The 25,085-nt window shown below is 51.3% G+C and overlaps 1 protein-coding gene across 8 annotated transcripts in view; it reads left to right on the top strand.

Moving 5' to 3' along the window:
- The window catches only part of LOC116957638 (DNA (cytosine-5)-methyltransferase 3A), a 122,540-nt gene that overhangs the window by 85,568 nt on the left and 11,887 nt on the right, over positions 1-25,085 (top strand). For 4 of the 8 annotated variants that reach the window (XM_076053223.1, XM_076053217.1, XM_076053205.1 and 1 more), the window contains exons 7-18: positions 7,846-8,223; positions 12,144-12,308; positions 12,888-12,995; positions 13,197-13,392; positions 14,855-15,022; positions 15,820-15,864; positions 16,146-16,225; positions 16,880-16,992; positions 17,616-17,817; positions 19,685-19,769; positions 21,601-21,746; positions 23,748-23,838. In XM_076053223.1, the coding sequence (XP_075909338.1) occupies positions 7,846-8,223; positions 12,144-12,308; positions 12,888-12,995; positions 13,197-13,392; positions 14,855-15,022; positions 15,820-15,864; positions 16,146-16,225; positions 16,880-16,992; positions 17,616-17,817; positions 19,685-19,769; positions 21,601-21,746; positions 23,748-23,838 (1,777 nt within the window). The remainder of the gene's footprint in view (positions 1-7,845; positions 8,224-12,143; positions 12,309-12,887; positions 12,996-13,196; positions 13,393-14,854; positions 15,023-15,819; positions 15,865-16,145; positions 16,226-16,879; positions 16,993-17,615; positions 17,818-19,684; positions 19,770-21,600; positions 21,747-23,747; positions 23,839-25,085) is intronic. The other 4 variants (XM_076053235.1, XM_076053228.1, XM_076053242.1 and 1 more) reach the window with 3 other exon arrangements.

Here is a 25,085-nt window from a genome sequence, read left to right as displayed (position 1 = left end):
AGGAGGAGGAGGTGGGGGAGCGGCAGTGATTTTGTGGTGAGGATGTGGTGAGGGGGGTGGACGTATTAATTGCGTAAAGAGACATTGGGAGGGTGCCTGCTGGGTAGAGCTAGAGAGATGCAGGGCAGCGGTGGCCAGGAGGAAGAGCGAGGACCGTGAGAGGGCGCAGAGGCTGTGGAGCGGCAGGGGAGTCGGCGGTGGTGAGGGGGGAGACAACGAATGGCGGCGCGGAGCCGGTGGCCTCTTATGGGGGGCAGGGATTTTTTTTTATGAACGTAGAAACCGGGCGTCTGAATAATGAGACATTGTGTCAATGTTTGGGGGGGGGGCTATTGCTGCGGCGGTGGCGGGCGAGGGAGCTTGGCTCCGTGCCAGACATCCAGCGAGGGAGGAGTGCGCCTTGCAGACACACACGGCTGGGTGGGAAGGAGAGGCGGTGAATTCCAGGGTTAGAGGAGGGTGGGGGCGTTGAGCGTTGGGCCGATGGAGAGGAAGGCTGGGACTTGGGGGAGGGTGCTATCGGTGAGGCCGCGGCAACGATAAAAACCGGCCCCCTTGGAATGACAAAGCCAAACTCAGGTGGCTAAGTAGTTGGGGAAAACACCCCGCGAGGATGCGCCCGGACTCATCGGATCGGGGAAGCGAAGCCCAGTCGAGGCCTGCTATGGTGCTTGGATCGGTGACCCCGGGGGATGGTCACCTTTGCAAATCAGAATTTTTTTTTAGATTCTTTATGTATACCGGAGGAATCCAATGAGCTACAAAGCTCTTTTTCACAGATGTCCAAGTAGGTTCGCAGATGCCCAATGAGACTCATTCCTGGTCCCCTGACCTGGTATAGTCGTCTTGGTACACTCCACTTGAGCTATCATCACCAGACCATGAAGGTTGCGATTGAGGCTAAGGGGGTTGGCAATCGGGGCCACTTGCGGCAGCATCCACGGACAACGAATCGATGCCTCTCCGGTTGAGTACAGGGAGCTGTGCAGTGATTGCGACACGTGACCGGGATGAAAGGTGACCGGCAGCAAAGGGTTGACGGTGGTGGTGGTGGTGGGAACACTGGGAGGTGCTCGGGGAAGAGGAGCAGCAGGATCTGACCGGACGTCGTTACGCATCAGACGCTGGTCGGGTTGAAAGCCGCCTGAGTTGAAAGACGCGCCCCGACAAGCAGAGAGAAGTGGAGAGAGCGCTGCAAGGAGGTGTAGGTGAAGGCAATGGACTCGGCTCCTTTGCGGTTTGTGCAGGGCCCAGAGTTGAATTATTAGAACCGGTGGTCGCCTGCCTCGGTGGCAATAGGAGTGACTTGCTTTAGGGATGAACCGCAGATGCAAAATAATAATAGTAATTTTAAGAGGAAAAATCCATCGCTTGGAATGGAATGACAGGGCGTTTCAAGTTTCTGTTTACATATTAAACATGTTTCTCCCTTTCCAAGGCCACAGGCGTGTTCTTGTTTATATGTGGGATAAAGCGGTGGTGCTCGACTGCTTAGGAAATGTGGTGGAGAGGGGGCACAGCTGGGATGCCCCCTTAATTTTCCGGGTCAGGGAGATAAAAAATGTTTTAAATAATTTTGGATTTTTTTTTGGAGGCAAGTTTTCATTTACGGTGCAACAAAACCAAACGAGGCTACACCTGTGAGCGATTACAATCAGGAAGAGAAGCCGCCCGTTCAAATTGGAACGTCACGGTTTATAATTGGACCTCGCCCGCTCGCCTCGCAGCGGTAATTAACGACGAGGTTTGGTGGCTCGGTGTTTACTTGAGGAAAGCAGTGGGTCCTGCCAGCGCTTAGGGAGGATTAATTTGCCGAGGGAAACACGACTGGCTGTGAGCCAGCGATCGGCAACAAGCACAACAAAGCACCCTCATTCAATTAAAGCCGTGCGACGGTTTGTCAACATCAACTTTCAAAGCACGCCCAAAAAAGTGCCCCCTCACAGTCGCTGTTTTGCATCAAAGGGGGCCTTCCCGTAATACCGATTCTCTGCAGCCCTCTTTAGACCGCGCGATCACGAGAGAATTTTGACACTTCGGGAATGACAGCAAACAGGAACGAACAATCAAGCGGAAATTGGCAGTTGCCGACGGAGAACGTTTGAGAAGAGGCCCAATGCCCAAGAACCTTTGTGCGTGCCCCTCGCTATCGACATCGCGAAGGCTGCGCCCAGATCCTGAAGTGGACAACGCGCTCGCTCAGCACTCTCGCGGCGCTGGAGAAGTAAAGACGTGCGACGACGCTTTTGATTGTTCCCACAGAAGCAAAATAAACAACCCGACGTCGGTGGTCGGCGGGAGACGCGGGCGGGTCTCGCCCGCTCATTGTTCAGGACCTGCTGTGCGGTCTTCCCCTTGGGAATGTCTGCTACCTCGTTTGAGAACATATTTTTTTATTCTTCTCATTTTAACGTTCCAATTGTTTTTTTTCCTTTCTTTTTTTTAAAGGGGATCACGCCACACATTCAGATGCAGCAGTAGCGGCGGCGGCCGCGGCGGCGGCCGCGGAAAGCAGCAGCAGCAGCAACAAAAAGATCCTGAAGTGAAAAAGAGAATCGCGGGATTGGTTACAAAGGAGACATTACACCGGGGCTGAACAAGGGGGGTGGCTGTTAAGTTGTTGCCGAGCCGCGGAGTTCAGACGAGCCCGAGACATTGCCAGGCAGAGTATCATTTGTGCGCTCGGAGGGACACGGCTCAAGAGGAGCACTCCAGCGAGAGCCTCATGCGAGGTAATAAAGCTGCTTTTTTTTTCTCAAAGATTTATTTCGTTATAGTAGGCGCTGTGCACCCAGTGGTTGTCTTGGGTTCAGCCAGATCACCGGATTTACATGTGCTATGTTCTCTCTGTGTTATTACGTTTGTGAATTAATAACCGCGGTGCACTTAAAATATATATCGTTTTTAAGTGGTTTCTTTTTTTTTTACGTGGCTTTTCACGTGCTTTAGCCGAGTGCCGCTCGCTGGAATGTGACAGCTTTTGGACGCCGGCGATTACGCTGCGTAGATGTTTCGTGTTGATGAATAATGCAGCTGTTGGTGCTGCCTTGGTGCTCAAAGCCGCGATGCTAATTGTTTGCCTTAGCTTAAGGTTCTGATATACAGTGAGGGGAAAAAAAGTATTTGATCCCCTGCTGATTTTGTACGTTTGCCCACTGACAAAGAAATGATCAGTCTATAATTTTAATTGTAGGTTTATTTGAACAGTGAGAGACAGAATAACAACGACAAAAATCCAGAAAAACGCATGTCAAAAATTTTATATAATTGATTGGCATTTTAATGAGGGAAATAAGTATTTGACCCCTCTGCAAAACATGACTTAGTACTTGGTGGCAAAACCCTGGTTGGCAATCACAGAGGTCAGACGTTTCTTGTAGTTGGCCACCAGGTTTGCACACATCTCAGGAGGGATTTTGTCCCACTTCTCTTTGCAGATCTTCTCTAAGTCATTAAGGTTTCGAGGCTGACGTTTGGCAACTCGAACCTTCAGCTCCTTCCACAGATTTTCTATAGGATTAAGGTCTGGAGACTGGCTAGGCCACTCCAGGACCTTAATGTGCTTCTTCTTGAGCCACTCCTTTGTTGCCTTGGCCGTGTGTTTTGGGCCCTTGTCATGCTGGAATACCCATCCACGACCCATTTTCAATGCCCTGGCTGAGGGAAGGAGGTTCTCACCCAAGATTTGACGGTACATGGCCCCGTCCATCGTCCCTTTGATGCGGTGAAGTTGTCCTGTCCCCTCAGCAGAAAAACACCCCCAAAGCATAATGTTTCCACCTCCATATTTGACGGTGGGGATGGTGTTCTTGGTGTCATAGGCAGCATCCTCCTCCAAACATGGCGTGTTGAGTTGATGCCAACGCGCTCCATTTTGGTCTCATCTGACCACAACACTTTCACCCAGTTGTCCTTTGAATCATTAAGATGTTCATTGGCAAACTTCAGACGGGCATGTATATGTGCTTTTTTGAGCATGGGGACCTTGCGGGTGCTGCAGGATTTCAGTCCTTCACGGCGTAGTGTTACCAATTCTTGGTGACTGGTCCCAGCTGCCTTGAGATCATTGACAAGATCCTCCTGTGTAGTTCTGCGCTGATTCCTCACTGTTATCATGATCATTGCAACTCCACGGGGTGAGATCTTGAATGGAGCCCCAGGCTGAGGGAGATTGACAGTTCTTTTGTGTTTCTTCCATTTGCGAATAATCGCACCAACTGTTGTCACCTTCTCACCAAGCTGCTTGGCAATGGTCTTGTAGCCCATTCCAGCCTCGTGTAGGTCTACAATCTTGTTCCTGACATCCTTGGAGAGCTCTTTGGTCTTGGCCATGGTGGAGAGTTTGGAATCTGATTGATTGCTTCTGTGGACAGGTGTCTTTTATACAGGTAACAAGCTGAGATTAGGAGCACTCCCTTTAAGAGTGTGCTCCTAATCTCAGCCCGTTACCTGTATAAAAGACACCTGGGAGCCAGACATCTTTCTGATTGAGAGGGGGTCAAATACCTATTTCCCTCATTAAAATACAAATCAATTTATAACATTTTTGACATGCGTTTTTCTGGATTTTCTTGTTGTTATTCTGTCTCTCACTGTTCAAATACACCTACCATTAAAATTATCAACTGATCATTTCTTTGTCAGTGGGCAAACGTACAAAATCGGCAGGCGATCAAATACTTTTTTCCCTCACTGTAAGTTGAATTCTCGGCTACCTATCATGAATGTCGGCGCTTACGCTGATAAGCGTAACGGGTAACCACGCGTATTAGGGAACGTGTAGCGCACGTTTTTATCGAGTTAAGTGGGGGGGGGCATGGGCAAGACCTGTCGCTTGAAGGCATGATGGCAATGAGGTCGTAATGAACCATAGAGTGGCAACCAAAGCGGGGAACAAGTTCAGAATTACCACCGTGGAGATGGAGCGATGAAATCAGCCGGTGTGGAGGAGCGAGCCGGGCTGTTGCGTCGCAGGCATTGCGAGGGACGGGGACGGCGACGGCTTGGCCAGGGACTTCATCCAGATGTTGGGAGAGCGAATTTCTGAAAGTTGAGTAAAGAACCCAGAGACAACTGTGACGCGACCGTGTTTGGGCTGTGACGTCAGCGTGTCGCGCTGGGATGCTTAATGTCACCGTGGGGCAGCTGCGTGCAGACTCGAAAGCACGCATGCGACAGGCTTGGTGCATAATATAAGCGGCGATTATCGCGTTCCCCTCGTTTTGTTTCGTTTTACAATGGGAGAAGCTGGTCACTCTGGAAGGGCAACTTGACATTCTGGACGGCGTGAGTAGATAGGACCGTTGTAAATGACTGTCGACTAAGATCACTCGCTGTCAAAACGGGTCACGGCGGTTTCCTGGTCAGTCACAGTAAGGGCGGTGCTATTTCTCCCGCTTACAGCCCAGAGCCAGTGGTGGAAATTCCATATTCCCATAACAGATGCGAGTCTGTTCTCAGAATAAACATTCCTCCAGTACTGTTAACTTTTCTGTTGTTAATTGGAGCCTAGACGTGAACCGCAGTGGCCTGCACTTGATACCGATGCCGTGTGACGTTTGGGCAATGTCCACTTTGTAGCAGCTTGTGGTGGTGATGACTTTGATTTGTGAAAGTTTAGCCTGTAACATTTTTGGCATTAAGTGAAATCGAGCTCCGGTGCTGCTGCGGAGCAAGGTCGAGAGACTTCGAGTGGTGGCCGTTTTGACGGCAGTGCGCATTCGATTTTTTTTTTTAACGAAAACTATAAATTCTTCATTTCAGGCCTATTTCAGGCTCGACGTAAATTATTCTTGTCGTGGCATCAATTAGGGTTGTTTAAAACCCGCAGAGGAAAATAGCAAGTCGGTAACACGTCCAATTTTGTTCCATCATAGTCATACCCATCATAGCTCGTTAATTGAAACTTATAACGGTGCAACTTGTGCTGATGAAGACATCCTGTTGTGGGGAGAATTTTACCCCCCCGCTGTGAAATTTTATAAATCGCCGCCGATCTTAAACCTTTTCAATCAGGCGAGCCTTACACAGAGAGAGAGAGAGTGTTTGCATCTCGATGGATTTTGCTTGATGAAATACGGGATTTTATTTCAATTGAATTTCGCAAATTCCAGCCAGATCCCCAGGTGCTCAGTGTTGACTTTGGCCACACCTCGCTCATCCCCGATATGAGCGCCGCCTCCGGCTGTAGTAAGCCATTGTTTACTCGAATAAGAGGCGACCCGCCGCGTTATGCCAGTGTTATGTAACACATCTGCTGCGACAGGCTGCTGTCATCCCGCTCGGCCAGTGTTGGCGTGCGTTTGACGATGGCGCCCACCGGTTGAGCCGATAAAATACAAAATTAAAGCCGCAGGGTCAGGCAGGCAAGGACGGCCAGAGACGAGGCTCCGTGCTGTTTGTGCCGCGGCTGTCCTGCGAGATGTTAACAACTTCGCCTGGTATGCAGGAGGCCTTGCGTTAAATCCCGACCCTGACGCCTGTATATTTTGAGTTTGTATATTCTCCCTGTGGTTTGCGTGGATTTTCCTCCGGGTCCTCCGGTTTTCCCCTCCACATTTAGAAACACGCGTTTCGAGTTTTTGGCTGCTATAAATTTCCACGTGATAATCCACTTCGTTGAGCCATCGTTTGTGGCCAGGTCGCTTATGAAAAAGAGCCACATAGCCTTACCTGCTAAAACAAAAAAAAACGTAGATCTGCAGCCGCTTCCCATCAATCCTTTGCTGGCTGCTGGACTCCCCCATGGATCGTAAGGCGGGGGGGGTCGAGTGAGGCGGGTGGTGGTTTGCCCATGCCTCACCATGCCGACTCGGTGTGGGTTAGTGAGGGCGAGGCGGTCTAGCGAGGGACGAGGAGCGTAGAAGTGGGAACATAGAAAGCACGGTACAACAATGGGTTTTGCCGCACTGCTAAGTTACGTTTCTTGGGTTTTTTTTCCTCCCGGTGTTCTTGTTTCCTCCCACGTGTAAACGCTCATTAATTAGTTGATAACGCCTCAATATACAGGGCCGATGTAAATGAAGTGCCTTTATATTGGCCCTGGTGGCCTCAGCTGATGGAAAGCAAAGCATCCCCTGTGTCCGTGGCGTTACCCCCGAGTCCCAGTTCACTCTGCGCTGCCCTCTGTTGAGAGCCCAGGAAATTTGTTGAAGAGCACTTGGGATTATTCTAGTCCCCTCCACATCATTAATGGTTCTTTCCACATGGTGCATCAAGCGTTGCGTGTGACTCGTACTAATACAGTGCTTCAATCGTAAGAAAATCCGCGAGCCTCCTTTATCCCTTTGATGGGTTTTGTACGGCGTCTTGAGATGAAATAATATTTGGACGTTAAATGCGTATCATATCACGTTTGCTGCACTTACTCCACTACTTATATAATTCGTGGGGTTTCTCTCCCGTTTCCTCCCACATGTATGAACGCTCACGAGTGGAGTTGGCCAAGATCCCTACATAGGATCATAGAACTTGGGCAATTAATGGTGCTGGTTCTCGCTGCCTTCCCGTTCGTCTGTCCTTTCCCCAGCTCCTCCACGCATAAACTGGGCACTTTACACATTCTACAGCGTGTTGAGAGACAGATTGCATGAATTACACCACTATTTGAAAATAAAACAATTGTTGTTACTCAATTATTACTCGATTAACTTGAACTGGTTGGCACCGCTATTTAATTATATTATTACTCAAATAACTTGAAACGGTTAAAATTGAAACCGTACAACATGCTTGCTTTGAAACCTTCCTTGGCATGGGGAGGCCTCAATCCAGCAGTGGAGCGTACACGTGCACACACCTCACATGCACTTTCCCCTCCCTCTGGACATTTATTCGTCGGCGCAGAAGCAGCGCAAGCGGAAGTCGGACGGCGACGGGGGCCCCCCCGTGCTCTCCCGCCAGCCTCTGCTGCCCTCGCCCGTGCTTCTGCCCTCTCCGCCGCTGCCCCCGACGCCTCCCCCGGCCCCTCCCCCTCTGCCGCCGCCGCCGCCGCCCGAGCGCAAGGAGCCGCCGGCGCTGGAGGCCCCGAAACGCTCGGAGGCGGCGGAGCCTGAGAAGGAGGCGGCGCAGAGCGGGGCCTCTCCGGCGCCCGGGGCGGGAGACTCGAGCGGCTCCGGGCAGCGCGACGAGGGCGGCGACGTGGGGCCGGGCGAGCAGGCCGGCGCCGCGGCGGCGGCGGCGGCGGCGGCGGCCACCGCCAAGGAGCTGCAGCAGGAGTACCAGGTGAGACGTCAGCCGTGCCAGCGCCGGGCGAGATAAGTCACCCGCGGGACGTCGTCGTCCGTGTGAACGCTGGGTGGGAAGTCGCGCGCGTAGCCACGGGTGAACGCTGATCATCGCTGGCCCGCGTTGGCGAGATCTTCTGTGCAGAGGCACGGGTGAGAAATCTCCCGTATGAATGCTAAGTGAAAACTTCCGTACACGAGCACAGGTCAGCACAGGTGAGGACAAGTGATGCACCTGTTAGAGCTGTTTTTTGTGTTTAGTTTGTTGTCCTTCCCCCGCATCTCTGATGAGCATATTTGGCTACATATGGTGCAAACGAAGTTCAACGTAGATGCATACATAACAGGTACGGCATTTGAGCAAGCTCCATTGCCAGTGGCAGCTTTAGGGAAGTGGATGCGGAACTGAGCCTTTAATTATTCCAGGAACGTTAACTGTTTAAAAATGACAATTAAACTAAAGCTTTAAACTATTTTTATTTAACCAGGTAAGGCCTACTGAGCTATATAGCGCTTTTTCAGAAGCCACAAATTATAGTTCAACAAAGCAGCTCTTCACGTGAACATTTATAGCAGCCAAATACTCTAAACGCGTGTTTCTAAACATGTTTCTAAATATGCGTTTAAGTCGTCGTCACAGGGGTAAATTACTGAGCCGGAGGCTAAGTTATTAATTTGAGAGATTTTCAGACCACATTCCTCCACGCTTACCGGTCACGTGCTTCACTCGGCGGCATCCGAACGTCACGAGCGTGGCGCTCTGCCTGAAAGCCTCACTTGTTGGAGGCTTTCAATGAACGGCAGAAAAATGCTCACGTCCGTACGGCGGGCTTGTCGCGACTTGTTGGTCGAACCGGTTACAACCAAAAAAAATCTAAATAATTATCAGGTCAACCGAAAGTCACCATTAATGTGCCGTTAAGCGGCACCCACTCGAAATAATCCTCGCCGTTATTAAAAAGGTGGGACGCGCGGCCGGATTTCTGACCCCGTGTCTTGCCGAGCAAGCCCCGTGGTGAAACATTCGCTGGCCATCTCGCTTGCGGTGCCGCATCCAATCACGACTCCCGAGCCACATCTGGGCAGCGCTCTTGATGGCATCCACCTGAGTCGGTGTTTCAGGGGCTTTCTGCCAATAGAATGCCTCCGCCTGGCGTGCTTTACCGCCGGGAAAAACAACGTTCCACCGGTGCTTCTGGCAAACAGCAATGAAATTCGTTTTCCTCTCGTTTTTTTCCCTTCCCGACGTCCTTGCCGTCCGGTTTTGTCCAGATATATATTGCAGGCAAATGTGAAATGCTCGCGCATTGAACGGGGGAGCCAAAAAATGCGGCGCGGAATGGATCCTTCCCCAGAGCCGAGCACGGTTCCATGACCTCGCTTAAATGGCCGCCCGTTTGAGGGAGCCCAGTGGCACAGACTCTGACCCCACTCAGCTCAGGGGTCTGCAATGCTTCGGATTTCCCTCTCCAAGTCATTCACAATCTCCCCTCTTGCAAATTAATGAAATGGATGTCAAGTTGGGTTTCCATTTATATGTTGATTACAGCGATATGGCATTACCCGCACGTTACGCACAACGCGGTGAGCCTCTGGGCGGTGCACCCCGGGGGGAGCGGGGGAGCAGGAGACACGCGGGGTGCAGAGTTTACCCAACTAGAACTCAATGGAACGACCAGTGTCGCATAACGATAGTGTATAACACTGGTTCATTATGCCTGACGTCAAAAAATTGTCATTCGCCACTCTTAACGACGCTGTAATCTCGTAACGAGCCTCGCTCCTGCGGTCTCCGCCCCTGGACAGGCGTCTTTCATTCAGCGCTGTTACGAACAACACGAGGACACCGCAGTTAAATGATGCGCTGGGTTTATCTTTCTCAGCGAGACGTTATTCGACTGCCGTTGACGTTGGACAGATGGCCGCCGTGTTCGCGCGCGGTGGTGGGAAGTCTACGCCGTTGCCCGGTCCCCCCTAGGCCTCCAACACGCCCCTGGTGTTCAGAACGCTCTCTAATCCAATTGGCCAAACATCCCGGTGAAGGAAACTTGAATTGCCCTTGATAGAGTCTCAAGATTTCTCACTACTCATCGAGGACATTAGTTTTATTATTATTCGAGGAGTGATGCCACTGTGGTTAGCACACTGTGCTACGAATCTGGCATCCCGGTCTGTCGATTCCCTGCCTGCAGCTTACATCTACAGTTAGCAAGGTTGGCTACGTACGGTGTAAAGGAAGTTCAACATACAAACATCAGCCGACCAAAGTGATATCTGAACGGGTCCTGGACACCACTCCTTCACCAGCCCTAACTCACCGGTGTGGTCAAACAGCCCCTATGACTGGCACAGAGTGGGGAGTCCTTCATCCAGCAGTGGATTCACAATGGGCTATAAATCATAATTATTGTCATATTTGCTCTTATTATTTCAGCTGAACAGTGCCCGTGTAGTGTGTGTGTGTGTGAATAAGACTAAGATCCAGGCCGCATGAACTGGTTAAAATATTGCTCGTCACGCTTGCCTTGCAACGCAAACCAGGAAATCGGTCTAATTTTCTGGCCTTGCAGCTCGTTCCACGCTCGTTCATTAAGACGTGTTTATGTATTGATAAAGTACAAAGACAAAGATCCCCGTATAGCCTTTTACAGACTGTTGGGGAAAGTGCCTTTAGCGAGCAACCTATGAAGGCCGGCATGGCACACGAGGGGGCAGTGGCCAGCACCACGCCCGGTCGCCTTTGTCTCCCCAGTGGCGATGTTTACACGTTGCGCTCAGTCTCATATGAGACTGAGCCAACCTAGAGGAGGTTCAGATAATCGTTAATGGCGTTGGCCGTTGAGTGGGAATTGAATTATGATTACCGGGTTTGTAGCGCAGCGTGTTAACTGCTGCACCACTGCTCCCCATAAAAGATAAAGATCCCCCGTATAGCCTTAGCAGACTGTAGGGGCAAGTGCTGTTAGCGAGCGCCTATGAAGGCCGGAATGGTACACGAGGGGGCGGGTGGCCAGCACCACGCCCGACCGCCTTTGTCTCCCTAGGGGCAATGTTTACACACCGCACCAGGTACTCATTTGAGGCTGAGTCGACCTAGGGGAGGCCCAGGACCGGTTCAGATAATCGTCACTGGTGTTGGCCGTGAGCGGGAATCGAACCCGGGTCGCCAGGTTCATAGCGCAGCGTAGCGCTAACCGCTACTACACTACCGCTCCCCATGATATAGTACTAACACACACACGCGGAGAGGAAGCGATGGTGTGTGCCTAGCGCATTGCATTACGAACCCAGTAACCCGAGTTCAATTCCCGGCCGCGGCTAACATCAGTGGTGAGTGACATCTGAGCCGGTCCTTGACGACCATGCCTTCTCCAACCCACACTGCTGATTAATGTGGTGAAGTATGGTCAAACAACTCCCATGACTGACGCGGTGTAAGGCGGTCTTCATCCAGCAGTGGATTAACACTGTACACAGATATAGAGCAGCACGTTACGTTGCTAAAGCACATTTAATTTTATTGTAATGGTACGAGTATATGTGTTAATAATAATAGACTTTTTTGCTGTTAAATTTGAGCAATTTTAACCAGCTCCCCTGTCTAAATGGAATTTTTGTTTTTCAAAGTGAGGGGCTAAAGTCTTTCGTTTTCCCTCCCCAATCGCAACATTCACCCACTCCTGGCAGACCCATGCCCACTCGCAGCCTGGTGCTGTATTCACCTAGTGCCACACAGGGCCAAGCTGCCATCAGGGGGTCCCCTAGGCCAAAACCTGCGTTGTTATCATATTATACGCGTCTGCCAAGCAGGGACAGAGGGATGGGAGGAAGCGGGGCGGTAGGGGGAGGGCAATTTCTATCCTGCCCTCCCCCTCCACGCGTTTCCCGACCGTTGCTCACGGCAGGCTGTTCCGGCAGGATGGCTACGGGTTCCGGATCGGGGAGCTCGTGTGGGGGAAGATCCGGGGCTTCTCGTGGTGGCCGGGCCGCGTCGTGTCCTGGGAGGAGGCCGAGCAGTACTACTGGTACTTCACGGAGGGCACGCGCTGGGTCAAGTGGTACGGCGACGGCAAGTTCTCACTGGTGAGGGGAGCGCCTGCCGTGGCGGCGGCGGTGATGCCCGCGGAGTTGGTGGTCTCAATACGATAAGTCGGCGTAGAAGAGGCCGCTTCGCTCGAAAGTCAGAGCGCTGAGCTGGCACATCCGGGATCCTCGGGTCAAATCCAGCCTGCCGCCTGTGGTTGATCAAAACGGCCTCACGAGGGTTGGTGGTCTCAGCCCGACCACAGCGAATGTCCGGCTTGATAAACTCAGAGGTCAGAGCGCTGAGCTGGCACCACGGAGATCCTTGTTTCGAATCCAGGCAGCCACCAGTAATGAAACGACATTCTGAAGTGTAGCGAGTTGATTGAGTCAGTAAAAAACCCATCCCATAAAATGTTGCTTCTGCACTCAATTTGGCTAAATTACAGATATGAGAATTCAACTCTCAGATGATCAGATTCACTATTGTGCAACGAGCATTATTGTCTCATGCAGAGCGGGTGGCAAAGTGCTGATGATGACTGATGATCGCCATTACTGTTGCTTATGGTGATGTCTGCTTTGAAACAATTGAAGAAGTAACCGGGGCGTGCCCACCCTCCCTTCGCTTGCCCACAGGTGCCTGTGGAAAAACTTTCCCTCTTCAGTAAGTTTGAAGAGAACTTCCACCAGCCAACGTACGCCAAGCAGCTCATTTACCGCAAGGCCATCTACGAGGCGCTGCAGGTGAGCGAACGCTCGTCACGCGTGCGGGAGCCACGCGTCGCGACGACAGCATGCAGTGAATTCGATGGCATTTAATGCGCGGTGGGGGGGGGGGGGGCGGGCAGAAAACGCACGCACGTGCACAGCGCACACGGTACGTACGGGCAAAACGCGCCGCGGGCCGCCCCCGCTTTGACCGCCCCCGCCCGCTCTCCGGGGCAGGTCGCGAGCCGCCGGGCCGGCAAGCAGCTCCCGCAGCTGCCGGAGGGCGATATGGATCACAACGAGGGCGACTTCGCGGCTCTGTTGGAGGAGCGCCTCAAGCCGCTGATGGAGTGGGCGCTGGGCGGCTTCCCCCCCAAGGGGGCCAAGGGCCTGGAGCCGCCCTCGGGGGAGCCGTCGCCAACGCCGTGCGTCGGTGAGCCTCCGCGCCGGGCCGCTCCGTCGGAATCGGAAAACATTTGTCCACGTACACGTACGCGATTCGTATTTATGTACATGTATTTACGTACGTGTATTTATGTACGTGTATTTATGTACATTTATTTATGTACATGTATTTATGTACATGTATTTATGTACATGTATTTATGTACATGTGTTTATGTACATGCCTTTGTGTACATGTATTTGTGTACATGTATTTATGTACATGTATTTATGTACATGTATTTATGTACATGTATTTATGTACGTGTATTTATGTACGTGTATTTATGTACGTGTATTTATGTACATGTATTTATGTACATGTGTTTATGTACACGTGTTTATGTACACGTGTTTATGTACATGTATTTGTGTACATGTATTTATGTACATGTATTTATGTACATGTATTTATGTACATTTATTTATGTACATGTATTTATGTACATGTATTTATGTACATGTATTTATGTACGTGTATTTATGTACGTGTATTTATGTACGTGTATTTATGTACGTGTATTTATGTACATATATTTATGTACATGTGTTTATGTACACGTGTTTATGTACATGTGTTTATGTACATGTATTTGTGTACATGTATTTATGTACATGTATTTATGTACATGTATTTATGTACATGTATTTATGCACATTTACGCGATGTGACGTCCATATCCATGGAGCTTAAAAATAGCTGTTTTATATTTGCCTGGGCATATCATATATATGTATATATAAATGACGGGTAAATACATTCTCATTTTGAAAACAAAAATTGAAATAGCCACGTCAGCTTCAAGCGTGTTCACGCGCTAATCTTGCCTCTATTTTTATTTCCGTCTCTCCCGGCGCCGTGAATGATTTATGGGGCACGGTGCCGCGCGAAGGTCAGAGCAGAGGCCTGGAAGGGGGGTGGGGTGGAGGGGGGTCGGGTCGGGGGGGGGGGCAGGGGGGGCAGGCAGCAGCAGTCGGGAGACTTCACGACGACCATCATGTCCCGGCGGAGTACGAGCACCCATGCATAGAGAGCTGATTACATTTTTTGAGACATGGGTGCTCATCTTCTATTTAAAGCCCCCAGAACCAGTGGTGCAAATTCCACAAACCTATCCAGATGACAACCACTGTTGTCTTCCCCACAAAGTGGTAGCTCTTTTATTGACCTGGGACGGATGATGGGGGTTGGGTCAACCCCCAACCAGGATTTGAACTCAGAACCTTCTGATTGGGAGCAACCCGCTCTGGAGTTGAGCCATCGGGTCATTTGGAGATGCGTGTGCTTGGAATTAACACTGAGAGACAAAAGAGAGGAACGGGTGGATTAAAGAACACACGTGGGTCGGAGTCATCGTATGGACTGGTAGGAAAAGTAATTGGCCACGGGCAGCACACGTCACCAGACGGCGGTGAACCCCAACCGGGCGAGTGTTGTCGTTTTGCCCCAGGGCGGCAGAGCCACTGCCCGATGCGTCTGCCCATGGAGGGCCCCCCGCTGCTCAAGCGCAAGCTCGTGGACTCCTACGTGTACGTGGACCGCAAGCGCCCACTGCTGCCCAAGAAGGCCAAACCGCCGCCCATCAAAGCCAAGCAGATCAAGCTGGCCGGCCTGCGGGGTGCGTGGGCGGTTTTTGCCGCACGCGCACAAATCACGCGCACGCATGCACGTACACGCACGCATGATATGCGGGGACGGAGATCCCCTGCGGAGCCGTGCACGGCCGCTGGGTTGGTGAGTTGTTAAGGACGAGCGTGGTGCACGACGGGCTGGCGTGGCCAGCGTCGCCACATCGGGAATTTGTTTACGGCCGCGTCGACCTATGGGAGGCCCAGAACCGGTGCGGATGACACTTTGACGCTGGCCGTGGCTGGGAAGTGAACTCAGGCTGCCGGGTTCCTAGTGCGATATGAATGCTCACACACAACTGTACAAAGATCGCCTTTATAGCCTTAGCAGACTGTTTGGGCAAGTGTTTTTAGCGAACACCTATGAATGCTGGAACAGCACACGAGGGGTAGATGGGCCGCACCATGCCCGGGCGCCTTTATCTCCCCAGTGACGATGTGTACACACCGCACCAGGTACTAATTTGAGGCTGAGTCGACCCAGAAGATGCCCGCGACCGGTTCAGATAATTGTCACTGATGTTGGTCTCGAACTCGGGTCGCCGGGATTCGTAGCGCAGCTCGCTAACCACGACGCTACCGACTGTACGCATGCATATGCTGTGCACACTCACCGACACAGGCATGCACGCAAGTGAGCAGCGAGTTCTGAATAAGCGCAGCTATAGCAGGTGAAGTTTCCCCATCGGTGCCGAGGCCCCACCGCGTAGAACAGCTCAGCGGCTTCCCGCCTCGTGCCCGCTCGTTCCGCCCTGGGTAACGCGCCCTCCCTCCCATCTCGTTGCAGACCAACACATTTACGAAGTCCGGCGGAAAAACAGAAACATCGAAGGTAAGAGCAGAGTGGAGCTCCGTGCCTCTCTGCCACTGCAGCGCAACGGGCGTGTGACAGCCGCGGTCGGAAAGTTTTGAGAATTAGTTATCGACGGTTTCACGCGCGCCCGGTTTTGAGAAAAGCACGTCGGCCGACCACTTCGTCGCGACCCCGGTGCCAAAGCCGCTCGTCCGCGCGCGATATTTTTCAGCTCTGCTGTGACGTGTACCCTTTAAGGAGACCGATGTGCGATGGCACGGCGCTAGGCGTCCGTAACTGTGACTCTGCGTCGTTGCCAGATGTGTGCATCGCGTGCGGCAGCCTTGACGTGATCACCCACCATCCGCTGTTTGAGGGCGGAATGTGCCAGCCGTGCAAGGTGAGACCGCGCGCGCTTCGAGCCGAGCGGCATCGTCGCGATCACCGCGCCGGATTTGTTCTTGCTGCTTCCATCGCTGTGCTTTTTTTCTTTCGTGCTTTGACTTTGTCATTGTGATGATCCTCGCGTATCTCACTCGTGCGCACAAGCCTCTGTCCTGGTCTCTCGAGATCTCACCTGGTTCGACAAAAAATACACTTGAAGACGTGGTGCTTCCGACAGTAGCCTCGCAATTGCGCGTTTGGCGTGTCGTACACATTTGTTGTGATATTTGTAAAGCGGTGTTGCTTTTACGTGTACGGTATGTAGACAATGTTGCTGGTGTACCACGCTCGCGTACAATTATTTTGGTTAAACAAAAAAACGCAACACGTTCGTCAATACCACATCGTCTTTAAAACAAAACAAAAAGACATTATTGACGACGTTTCAGGCAATGGTCTTTCTTCACCGCGCAAAAGCAAATAAATGAGCCAGAGTTGAGGTCAAACAGGACCGTGACCCCAGCTGCCTAGAGAGACCCTTGCTTTGGGCAGTCATCCGGGGCGTGTTGAACGAGCAACTCTGAGACTCGGAGACGAGTCTCCGCAAACATTTCTCCGGTGGGTGATCGCCCCCCCCCCCGCGCATTCTCTCCCTTCGTTTTTTCCACAGAGCACCTTCATGGAGTGTGCCTTTCAATACGACGACGACGGCTACCAAGCCTACTGCTCCGTCTGCTACGGCGGCGGCGAGGTGCTCATGTGTGGCAACAGCAACTGTTGCAGGTGGGGGTCGTCGATGGCACCCGCCGTGCTTCCGCGTCGCTTCCGCCCGCCGTGTTCCGGCGTTTGGGGAAGCTGCCCTCATTGAGGCGCCCTCGGAGATGAGGCTTGCGAGAAACTGATACCCCTGCGCCCTCCCCCTCACCGCCTCCCCTTCTATGTACGTTGAACTTCTTTCGCACCGTACATAGCCAACCGTGCTAATTGGAGGTGTGGGGGAAGGACAACAAATTAAGCACAAAAAAGCGGTTCTCAAGAAATTCGTTTTCAATCTTCTCTGGCCCAATGAGTGAGTACTGCCCTAACACAAAACTGGCTCAACACGCAGGGGTAATATTGAGCATTAGGGGTGCAATGGTTATAATTTGACTTGACAATCGGCATTTGTATTTACATCGCAGTGACTACAGTGGCCTCTAGTGGCTGGAGTGAGTACCTGCTTGTGGTGTGCAAACATCGCTACTAGGGAGACAAAGGTGGCCCGGCACGGTGCTGGCCACCCCACCCCCTTGTGTGGCGTACCGGCCTTCACGGGTGCTACTCGCTAACAGCACTTGCCCCAACGGTCTATTAAAGGCTATCGGGGTGGACCTTTGCCTTTGTGTGCGCGGTGTCGCACGGCGCAGGTGCTTCTGTGTCGAGTGCGTGGAGATGCTGGTGAGCGTGGGCGCGGCCAAGTCGGCCATCGCCGAGGAGCCGTGGAGTTGCTTCATGTGCCGGCCCAAGGGGGCGCATGGCATGCTCAGGCGCCGCGACGACTGGGCCAGCAAGCTGCAGAACCTCTTTACCAACGCGCACAGCCAGGAATACGTCAGTGGCAGCGCAAACGCACGTGAACACACGCGATCGCGCACGCGCTCTCACGCACACTCGCGCACGCGCACGCCCTAGCGTAGCATCACGCGTGTCCGTAGGAGCCGGAAAACGAGGCCGAGGGGTCTCGTGCTTTCATTGAGCGCGGAGCGACAACCCCGAGTCGGCGGCGGGGATGATCGTTTTCACGAGACAAACGCGGTTCAGTTGCGCGCAGAGCGGTACTCGATTTTTTTTATTGAACGTGCAGGGATGATGGGCTGAGAGTCATCCCACTCCGACCCGGCGTTAAACTGAGCGTCCCCTTCCGATTGGAGGTTGTGAGCTCTGCCGCTGCGACACACTCGGCCACATTCCAGTGAACGTGCCAAAGTTGGTTTTCACACCTGATGATGATTGCTTGTGTTGCAGTCGAAACGTCGTGAGAATTTTATTGTTTTATATATTTTTATTTTTTTATTGTTTCCCTTCTACGTGACTTTACCGAGAGAACCAAGAATATGTGTTTGACACTGTTGGAAAAAACTCCGGCCCCGACGTTTATGCTTTACCGGGATGCGTGTGCATGCAGACAGCGGGTACAACGCATGCTTAACGGTGTGCTCACGTTCTGCCACCCCGTGACCACGTGGGCAACCACGGTCCCGAAGGAATGCGTTTCACTCGCGATAAGTCGCAATGATTCGCTCACCATGGAATCAATACCCCGCAGATGAAATGTTTCAAGTAAAAAATATTGGTTATGCAATTTTAATTTTCAAATAAAGATTAAATGAGATACACCTTCGTCATTGTCTCAGTAAGTTCTGTTTGTGTTCTTCTGAGCCACATTCAGTAACTAATTGTTACACTTTACAGCCCTTTGTCAATCCACTGCTGGATGAAGGCATCCCCATACCTCGTTTGTCGTGGGGGTTGTTAGATCATGATTCACGACATTGACAGTGCGGATTGGTGAAAGCAGAGGTCACAGACTAGTTTAGATATTGCTCACCATGGCTGTGAATTGAACTTGAGCTCGAAGCGCACTGCACTCATCAATGCACCGCCATGCCCCTGAATATATGTGTTTATGTGACATTAACGTGTGACGTTTTACATGATTTTTTGTTATTTCGTACCAATTTCAAATTGTGATGATTTCACAACGATCTTATTTTGTGCGCTCTATGTTGGCATAGATCTTGTGTAAAATGACCAATATGTATCCAAATATATTTTTGTTATTAAATGTAAATTGCAAAAAATATATATTGGATTTTTTTTGGAATAGACATTCCAACCCTAACCCAAATTGCAAATGAGAGGCAGCTAAAAGACCTCGTGTCACAGAGGGGCATGGTCCGCGCGTGTGGCACATGTCGCGTGAATTCCGCTCGTCAATCTCCGTGCACAGCGCGCTTCGAAGAGCCACCAAACATCCTGGCTTGCCAGGGCCGGTGCCAGTGGTTTTGGAAAGGCTATCCCGGTATTTAAATCTAACGCCCTCATGACGCGGGCAAAGGGCGGGGCTGCCGGAGTAGTGGGCGGGGTTTCCTGGGTTGTGTTACCTGAGTAGTGGGCGGGGCTACCTGGGTAGTGGGCGGGGGTTACCTGAGTAGTGGGGCGGGGTTACCTGGCTAGCGGGCGCAATTGGCAGAGGAGTAGCTGGAGCCAACGTCAGATTGAGCGAGGAGGAGGCCGCTCAACTGCATGGGCGGGGCTAGTGGCCGAGTGGGTGTGGCCATGTAGAAGTGGGTGCAGCTCACGGATTCGTTCCCACGCTCCCCGTGTGTCCTGGATGGGCCTGCCACAAACGTGGTAGCTTTATGCAGTGCATGCTGTTCGCCCCATGAGCGACTGGATGGAATGCTCACCGTACGCTTGTTGTTGGGTTTTGCAGCCCATCCCAAAGATTTACCCGCCAATCCTCACCTCCCAGCGCAAGGCCATCCGCGTCCTCTCCCTGTTCGACGGAATCGCTACAGGTGCTTTGGCTTTATTCCTACGTGTGTGTTGTTTGTGTTCATATGCCTGCCCTGCGCTACGAAACACGACCAACACCAGTGACGATTATCTGAACTGGTTCTGGGCCTCCCCTGGGTCGACTCAGCCTCAAATGAGTACCTGGTGTGGTGTGTAAACATCACCACTGTGGAGACAAAGGCGGCCGGGCGTGGTGCTGGCCACCCACCCCCTTGTGTGCGGTGCCAGCCTTTATAGATGCTCGCTAACTGCACTTGCCCCAACAGTCTGTTAAGGTTATACGGGGGATCTTTGTCTTTATGCCCTGTGCATTGTCTCCAGATGCTTGCCGCGCAGAGGTCCACAGGCCCATAATACCAAGCGACCAGCAACAAAAACAGTGCTCTTAAAGTTGCCATAGATAAGAGCGAATACTTGTATTGATGAGAGCAACTTGGGAAAAGGGACTGTGGCAAGGAAGTGTGTTGACGTGCCGCGTGGGTGGCTGGGCGCAGTATAAATGAGACGAAGCAAACCGTCTGCTTCACATCAGGGGAGGAATCAATGAGTGAAGTACTATTTGACGCGATCATCAACCATGATCAATCCACTGGTGGATGAAGGCCTCCCCAAGCCATTGCCACATATTATGACCTCGCAATGCAAAAATCTGCTTCGCACGTGTGCATGAGCTGCGTAATTAGCTGATGTATTCAATGCCATATAAATGGCAATTATAATTAAAATAGTAGCTATAAAACATTTTCCGCATCTATTGCAAAATATGTCTGACAACCATAAAATACTGAGTGTCTATGCAAAGCAATTAGAAATCATTGTCTCCAAATTATACCGTGCACGGGAAAGTTTAGCGTCACTTTATTTGTTAAACATGCTATATTTAATATATATATGTTTGTGCATACCTCTGATGGTAATCAATTGCTTTGCATTACGGTTTAAATTTCCCCCTTTTTCCTAATTCATTAACCGGCCACAGCTTTGCTCATTCCTCAGCCTCTGTGTGATTTCACCGTTGCTGCTGAGCGAGCGTGCGGACGGACGGACGGACGGACGGACGAGCGAGCACACACCCGTACCACGGATGTACTTCCGTGTTTAACTAGGGCGCCATGGTAGCGAGATGTTAACTACCTCGCCTGGTATACAGGAGGTCCTGGGTTCGATCCCGATCCTGACGCCTGCTGTATATTTGGAGTTTGCATGTTCACTCTTCCCGTGGTCGCGTGGATTTTTCTCCGGGTCCTCCGGTTTTTCCATCCACATTGAGATTTAACGTGCGTTTCGAGTATTTGGCTGCTATACATTCCACGTAATGGTAAGCCACTTCGTTAAGCTATCATTTGTGGCCAGGCCGCTTTTGAAAAATAGCTTTATAGCTCAGTGGGCCTTACTTGGTAAAATGAAAAATAGTTTTTCATCGTTTTAACTACTCATTGTTTAACTACTCACTGTTTAACTACCCCTACCCACCCCCTGCTTTCCCTCCACCATGATATGAAATTTGGTTATTCACTTAATTTGACAAAAGTTCAAGCTCCAAACACTTCTCCGCATTGGGGCACGTGGGAAATTGTAGCTCTGTGATATCATCTTCCATGGCCCATTCTCTAACGTGGAGTAACGCACTCCTCTGCGACGGTTCCCAATGGATACGCCATCTCATGACATGACGCTGGTAGCACGCAAATAATAATTAATGTCTCTTTTGTCGATTCAATGCTGGATGAAGGCCTCCTAACCCGTGGTCACGATAGCAGAATTGAGAGCTTAATTTTTTTTACTTTAGGCCTCAGCTGCTGCCCGTACCATCACACACGTGTCCCCCGCTAGGTCTCCTGGTCCTCAAGGACCTGGGTATCAAGCTGGAGCGCTACGTGGCGTCCGAGATCTGCGAGGACTCAATCGTGGTGGGCACCGTGCGGCACGAGGGCAAGATTACCTACGTGGGCGACATTCGCAACCTGACGCGCAAACACGTGAGTGGGCCTTGCTTGCGGCCACCGCCAGAGTCGCCGGATCGCCGCGATACGGCGATGCGACGGCACGGTGCATGACCTGGGGCAGCCCGAGCGGCACGTCGCCCGTTTCTCTGAAGATCGCTAAAACCGCGGTTGTCGTTGCTCGTTTTGCAGTGTTTTTTTATTTTTTTAGAAAGAGCTTGATTCCTGATGGGAAATTGTTCGTGAAATTTTTCACGCGGGAATTCAAGTTTCATATGGTTTTCCCACTTCGGAGCTTAAAGTAAGCCAGGACTATTGAAGTAGTTAATTGAATATTTTATTGTTCCTGATGGCGCGCGTGCCTTATTGTAAAGTTGCGGTGATTAGTAGACGGGCGTTACGTTGCGTCAACTGCAGTTAATTAACTTTTAAGTCATCTTTATTTCTTATGGAAATACGGCAATGAACAAAATCAATTTAAAATGCAAAATATAATTACACGGTTGTGGAAAACTGATATCGAGGTAACAGTGAAATCGTGAAAACGTATGTTATATCCTGAGACTGATTTCGCGGCAGTCCAACAAAATAATAATCTTTCCTTTCCCCAGACAGGAGGGTGTCAAAAAGGTATAAAGCCTCTGTTACACAGAAACCATGGGTGCCCGTGTGAGCTAAGCGCCACCATTTCATTTTTGTAATAGAACCATTTCCATCGGGGAGTCATTGGCCTAGAACGCTTGACGTGGGCCCTGAGCAAGCAGTGAACCGGGGAATGCCTGTGTCCCACGACTGTCCCCTCTCAGCTCACCTCTCGGCGTGCGATGCACACGTGCGCACGATCGTTCGCGATGTAGGACCGGGCGTCTTGGTGTCACGTGAGCAGTTCACGTGCACGCACCCGACAGCCAACGGCCGCCCAGCTGCCCACTTGCCCTCGCCTCCCGAGTCCCAACACCACGTGGCACCGAAGCCCTCTGCGCACGCCTGCGCTGTCCATGCCTGAGGCCGGCGCTGCCAGGGCCCCCAAACAACTGCAAGCGCTCGTCTCTGTCCCGTCCTCCCCCCCCCCCCCTTTTCAAAGCCCAGCGCCTGGGCCCCTTCGGCTTATGGCCGCGGTGGAGTTAGCGCTGCCTGCGAGCTCGATAGCCACAAAACGGGGGGGGGGGGGGAGTGGTACCATGGTGCTGAGGCCATTGGGTTCATTTCCCGGCCATGACTACCATCAATGATTTAGTGATATCTGAACCGGCCCCTTCATAAACCCGCAGTGACCAGTGTGGTGAAGTATGATTAAAAAAAAAACACCCATAGCCGACATTGAATGGGGGAGGCCTTCATCCAGCAGTAATATGAGAAAGGACTGGAAAGTATTATTTGTTAATTTCCGTATCTTATCGTTATGTTGTTTATGCACGACACCAGAATACGGTGACTTACACTTGTTTTTAAAGCGACATTTTCTTTGACATCCCATCTACAGGCGACGAATTCGCTCCAGATCCATCCCACAATGCTAGCTGATAACATAACGCATGCTTACTGTGCCATACCAGGGCAAAATGCTAATGAAAGATCTCCATCTTTTTAAATTTTATAAGAACAATCATCTTTTGTTACTAGCCTTACGAAGAAGGAAAAAAAACTCCAGTCATTACAAAGGCCTGCTGTTTTTGTACAGTGTTAAATTAAAACCACCCACACGATGCACCGTGACCATATTTCAAATCGCCCAGCTTTGCCAACTCGCAGTGATTGCAGACTTGACAAATCCGTTGCGTAAACACTCTGTAATCCCCCCCCCCGACGCTCGCCATGCGGGCTTAACCAAAGCCCGGCACTACCGCCACCATTACTGCTACTTGCCACCCCCTGGACACAGCCGTCGGGCCCGGGGGGGCGGCCGCCGGGCCCGGGGGGGCGGCCGCCGGGCCCGGGGGGGGGCGGTCGCCGCGCCCAGACACCGCGGTGGGGCGCTCGGCTCGCAAGGTCCGGTGGCATAAACGGCTGAGCCCGGTGGGCTCTCTTCTCTCGCAGATCCTGGAGTGGGGGCCATTTGACCTGGTGATCGGAGGCAGCCCGTGCAACGACCTGTCCATCGTCAACCCTGCCAGGAAGGGTTTGTATGGTGGGCGCTCCAGCGCAAGTGCTAGTAGCTAGCACGCGTGCCCACGATTTCATTATCTAGTTCATTTTCAAGCGTGAATGCAGCGGTCAGTGAATGGGGGCAAAAACCACTGTCATGTTTTTGGAAGTTTGGTAAAAGCATGCATCAAATTAGCGTTGACGGTGGGGAGCTGTGTTTATTGTAAGGTGACAGAGAATGTGTGCTTGTGTTTTTTTTAACAAAGGCACAGGATTAATTTAATTGTTTAATAATATTATTATCGCCGTGTATTAGTTTGGTCAGCAGACTGGGCCTCCCCTTGAGAAGGGAGCCATGGGAACGTTGATGTCAGCAGCGAGGCAGGCAGGGAGGTTTCTGGCCTCGTGCCGAGGTGTATCGTCATCACGGTTGAGTTGCAGGCGCGAGCAGGCCAGGCAAGCGCTCTCTCGCTAACTCTTTAATAATGCACGTGCACAGCACCTTCCTGAAGTCAGCACCGCCAAAAGCCAGCGCCATGAAAATCCTAAATTGGAATTGTTTTACAAACTTACATTCAACAATGCTAGATTTAATAATGTGCGTTTTACGCTTATATTTCATGTTGCGGTGCATTCTAGTTTATTTTTTAATACAAGTTAACAATTTTAATGTTTACAATTAATGCTTATCTTACTGCCTACCTTGCTCGTGATATCATAGGGTTGTGATGAATCCCCTCTCAAGTGTGAATCGTTGAATTCTCACGATTCAGAGCCACGATGCAATTAAATAATCTTTTATCGTCCCCTTGTAAAAGTAGCGACCCCTGGTGGCAGCAGAGGTCACATGAGCCCATTAAATACAATGCTGACATGAATTACCTGATGCACGTATTGTAAACGTTCCCATCGCTCTGTCCCATCCCTGATCGCCACATTGCTACTAATTAACTTCGTCTATATACAAATCCTTTCTGATTGAAAGGGAAAAGTAACAGATACACGTTCAGCCATGCAATTACTAACTCAACCTCCTGCTGGTGGCAGATCTGCACTAGAGGGAACTCTACAGAGCCTGTTTAGAGGCTATATTGGCCTACTCTTCCATGCTTATCCACGTTGCCCACCGATCGATTAACTCTGGCGTGTCCTGCTATGCTGCTGCTGCTGCTGGGTGGACAGAAGCATGGGGGGGGGGGGGGGGGGGGGCGGGGGTTGGATTAAAAAAAAAACTTCCATCCTTGTTTGAACTGCCGTGCCAGGAGTTCGAACCGGCATAGCGGAAAATGT

Source organism: Petromyzon marinus, chromosome 3 (genome assembly GCF_048934315.1).
Source record: "Petromyzon marinus isolate PM22_M1 ecotype Great Lakes invasive population chromosome 3, UKy_Petmar_22M1.pri1.0, whole genome shotgun sequence".
In the NCBI taxonomy this organism is placed as follows: domain Eukaryota; kingdom Metazoa; phylum Chordata; class Hyperoartia; order Petromyzontiformes; family Petromyzontidae; genus Petromyzon; species Petromyzon marinus.
The sequence above is the reverse complement of the archived record's forward strand: the minus strand, read 5'-3'. Positions and strand labels throughout refer to the sequence as shown.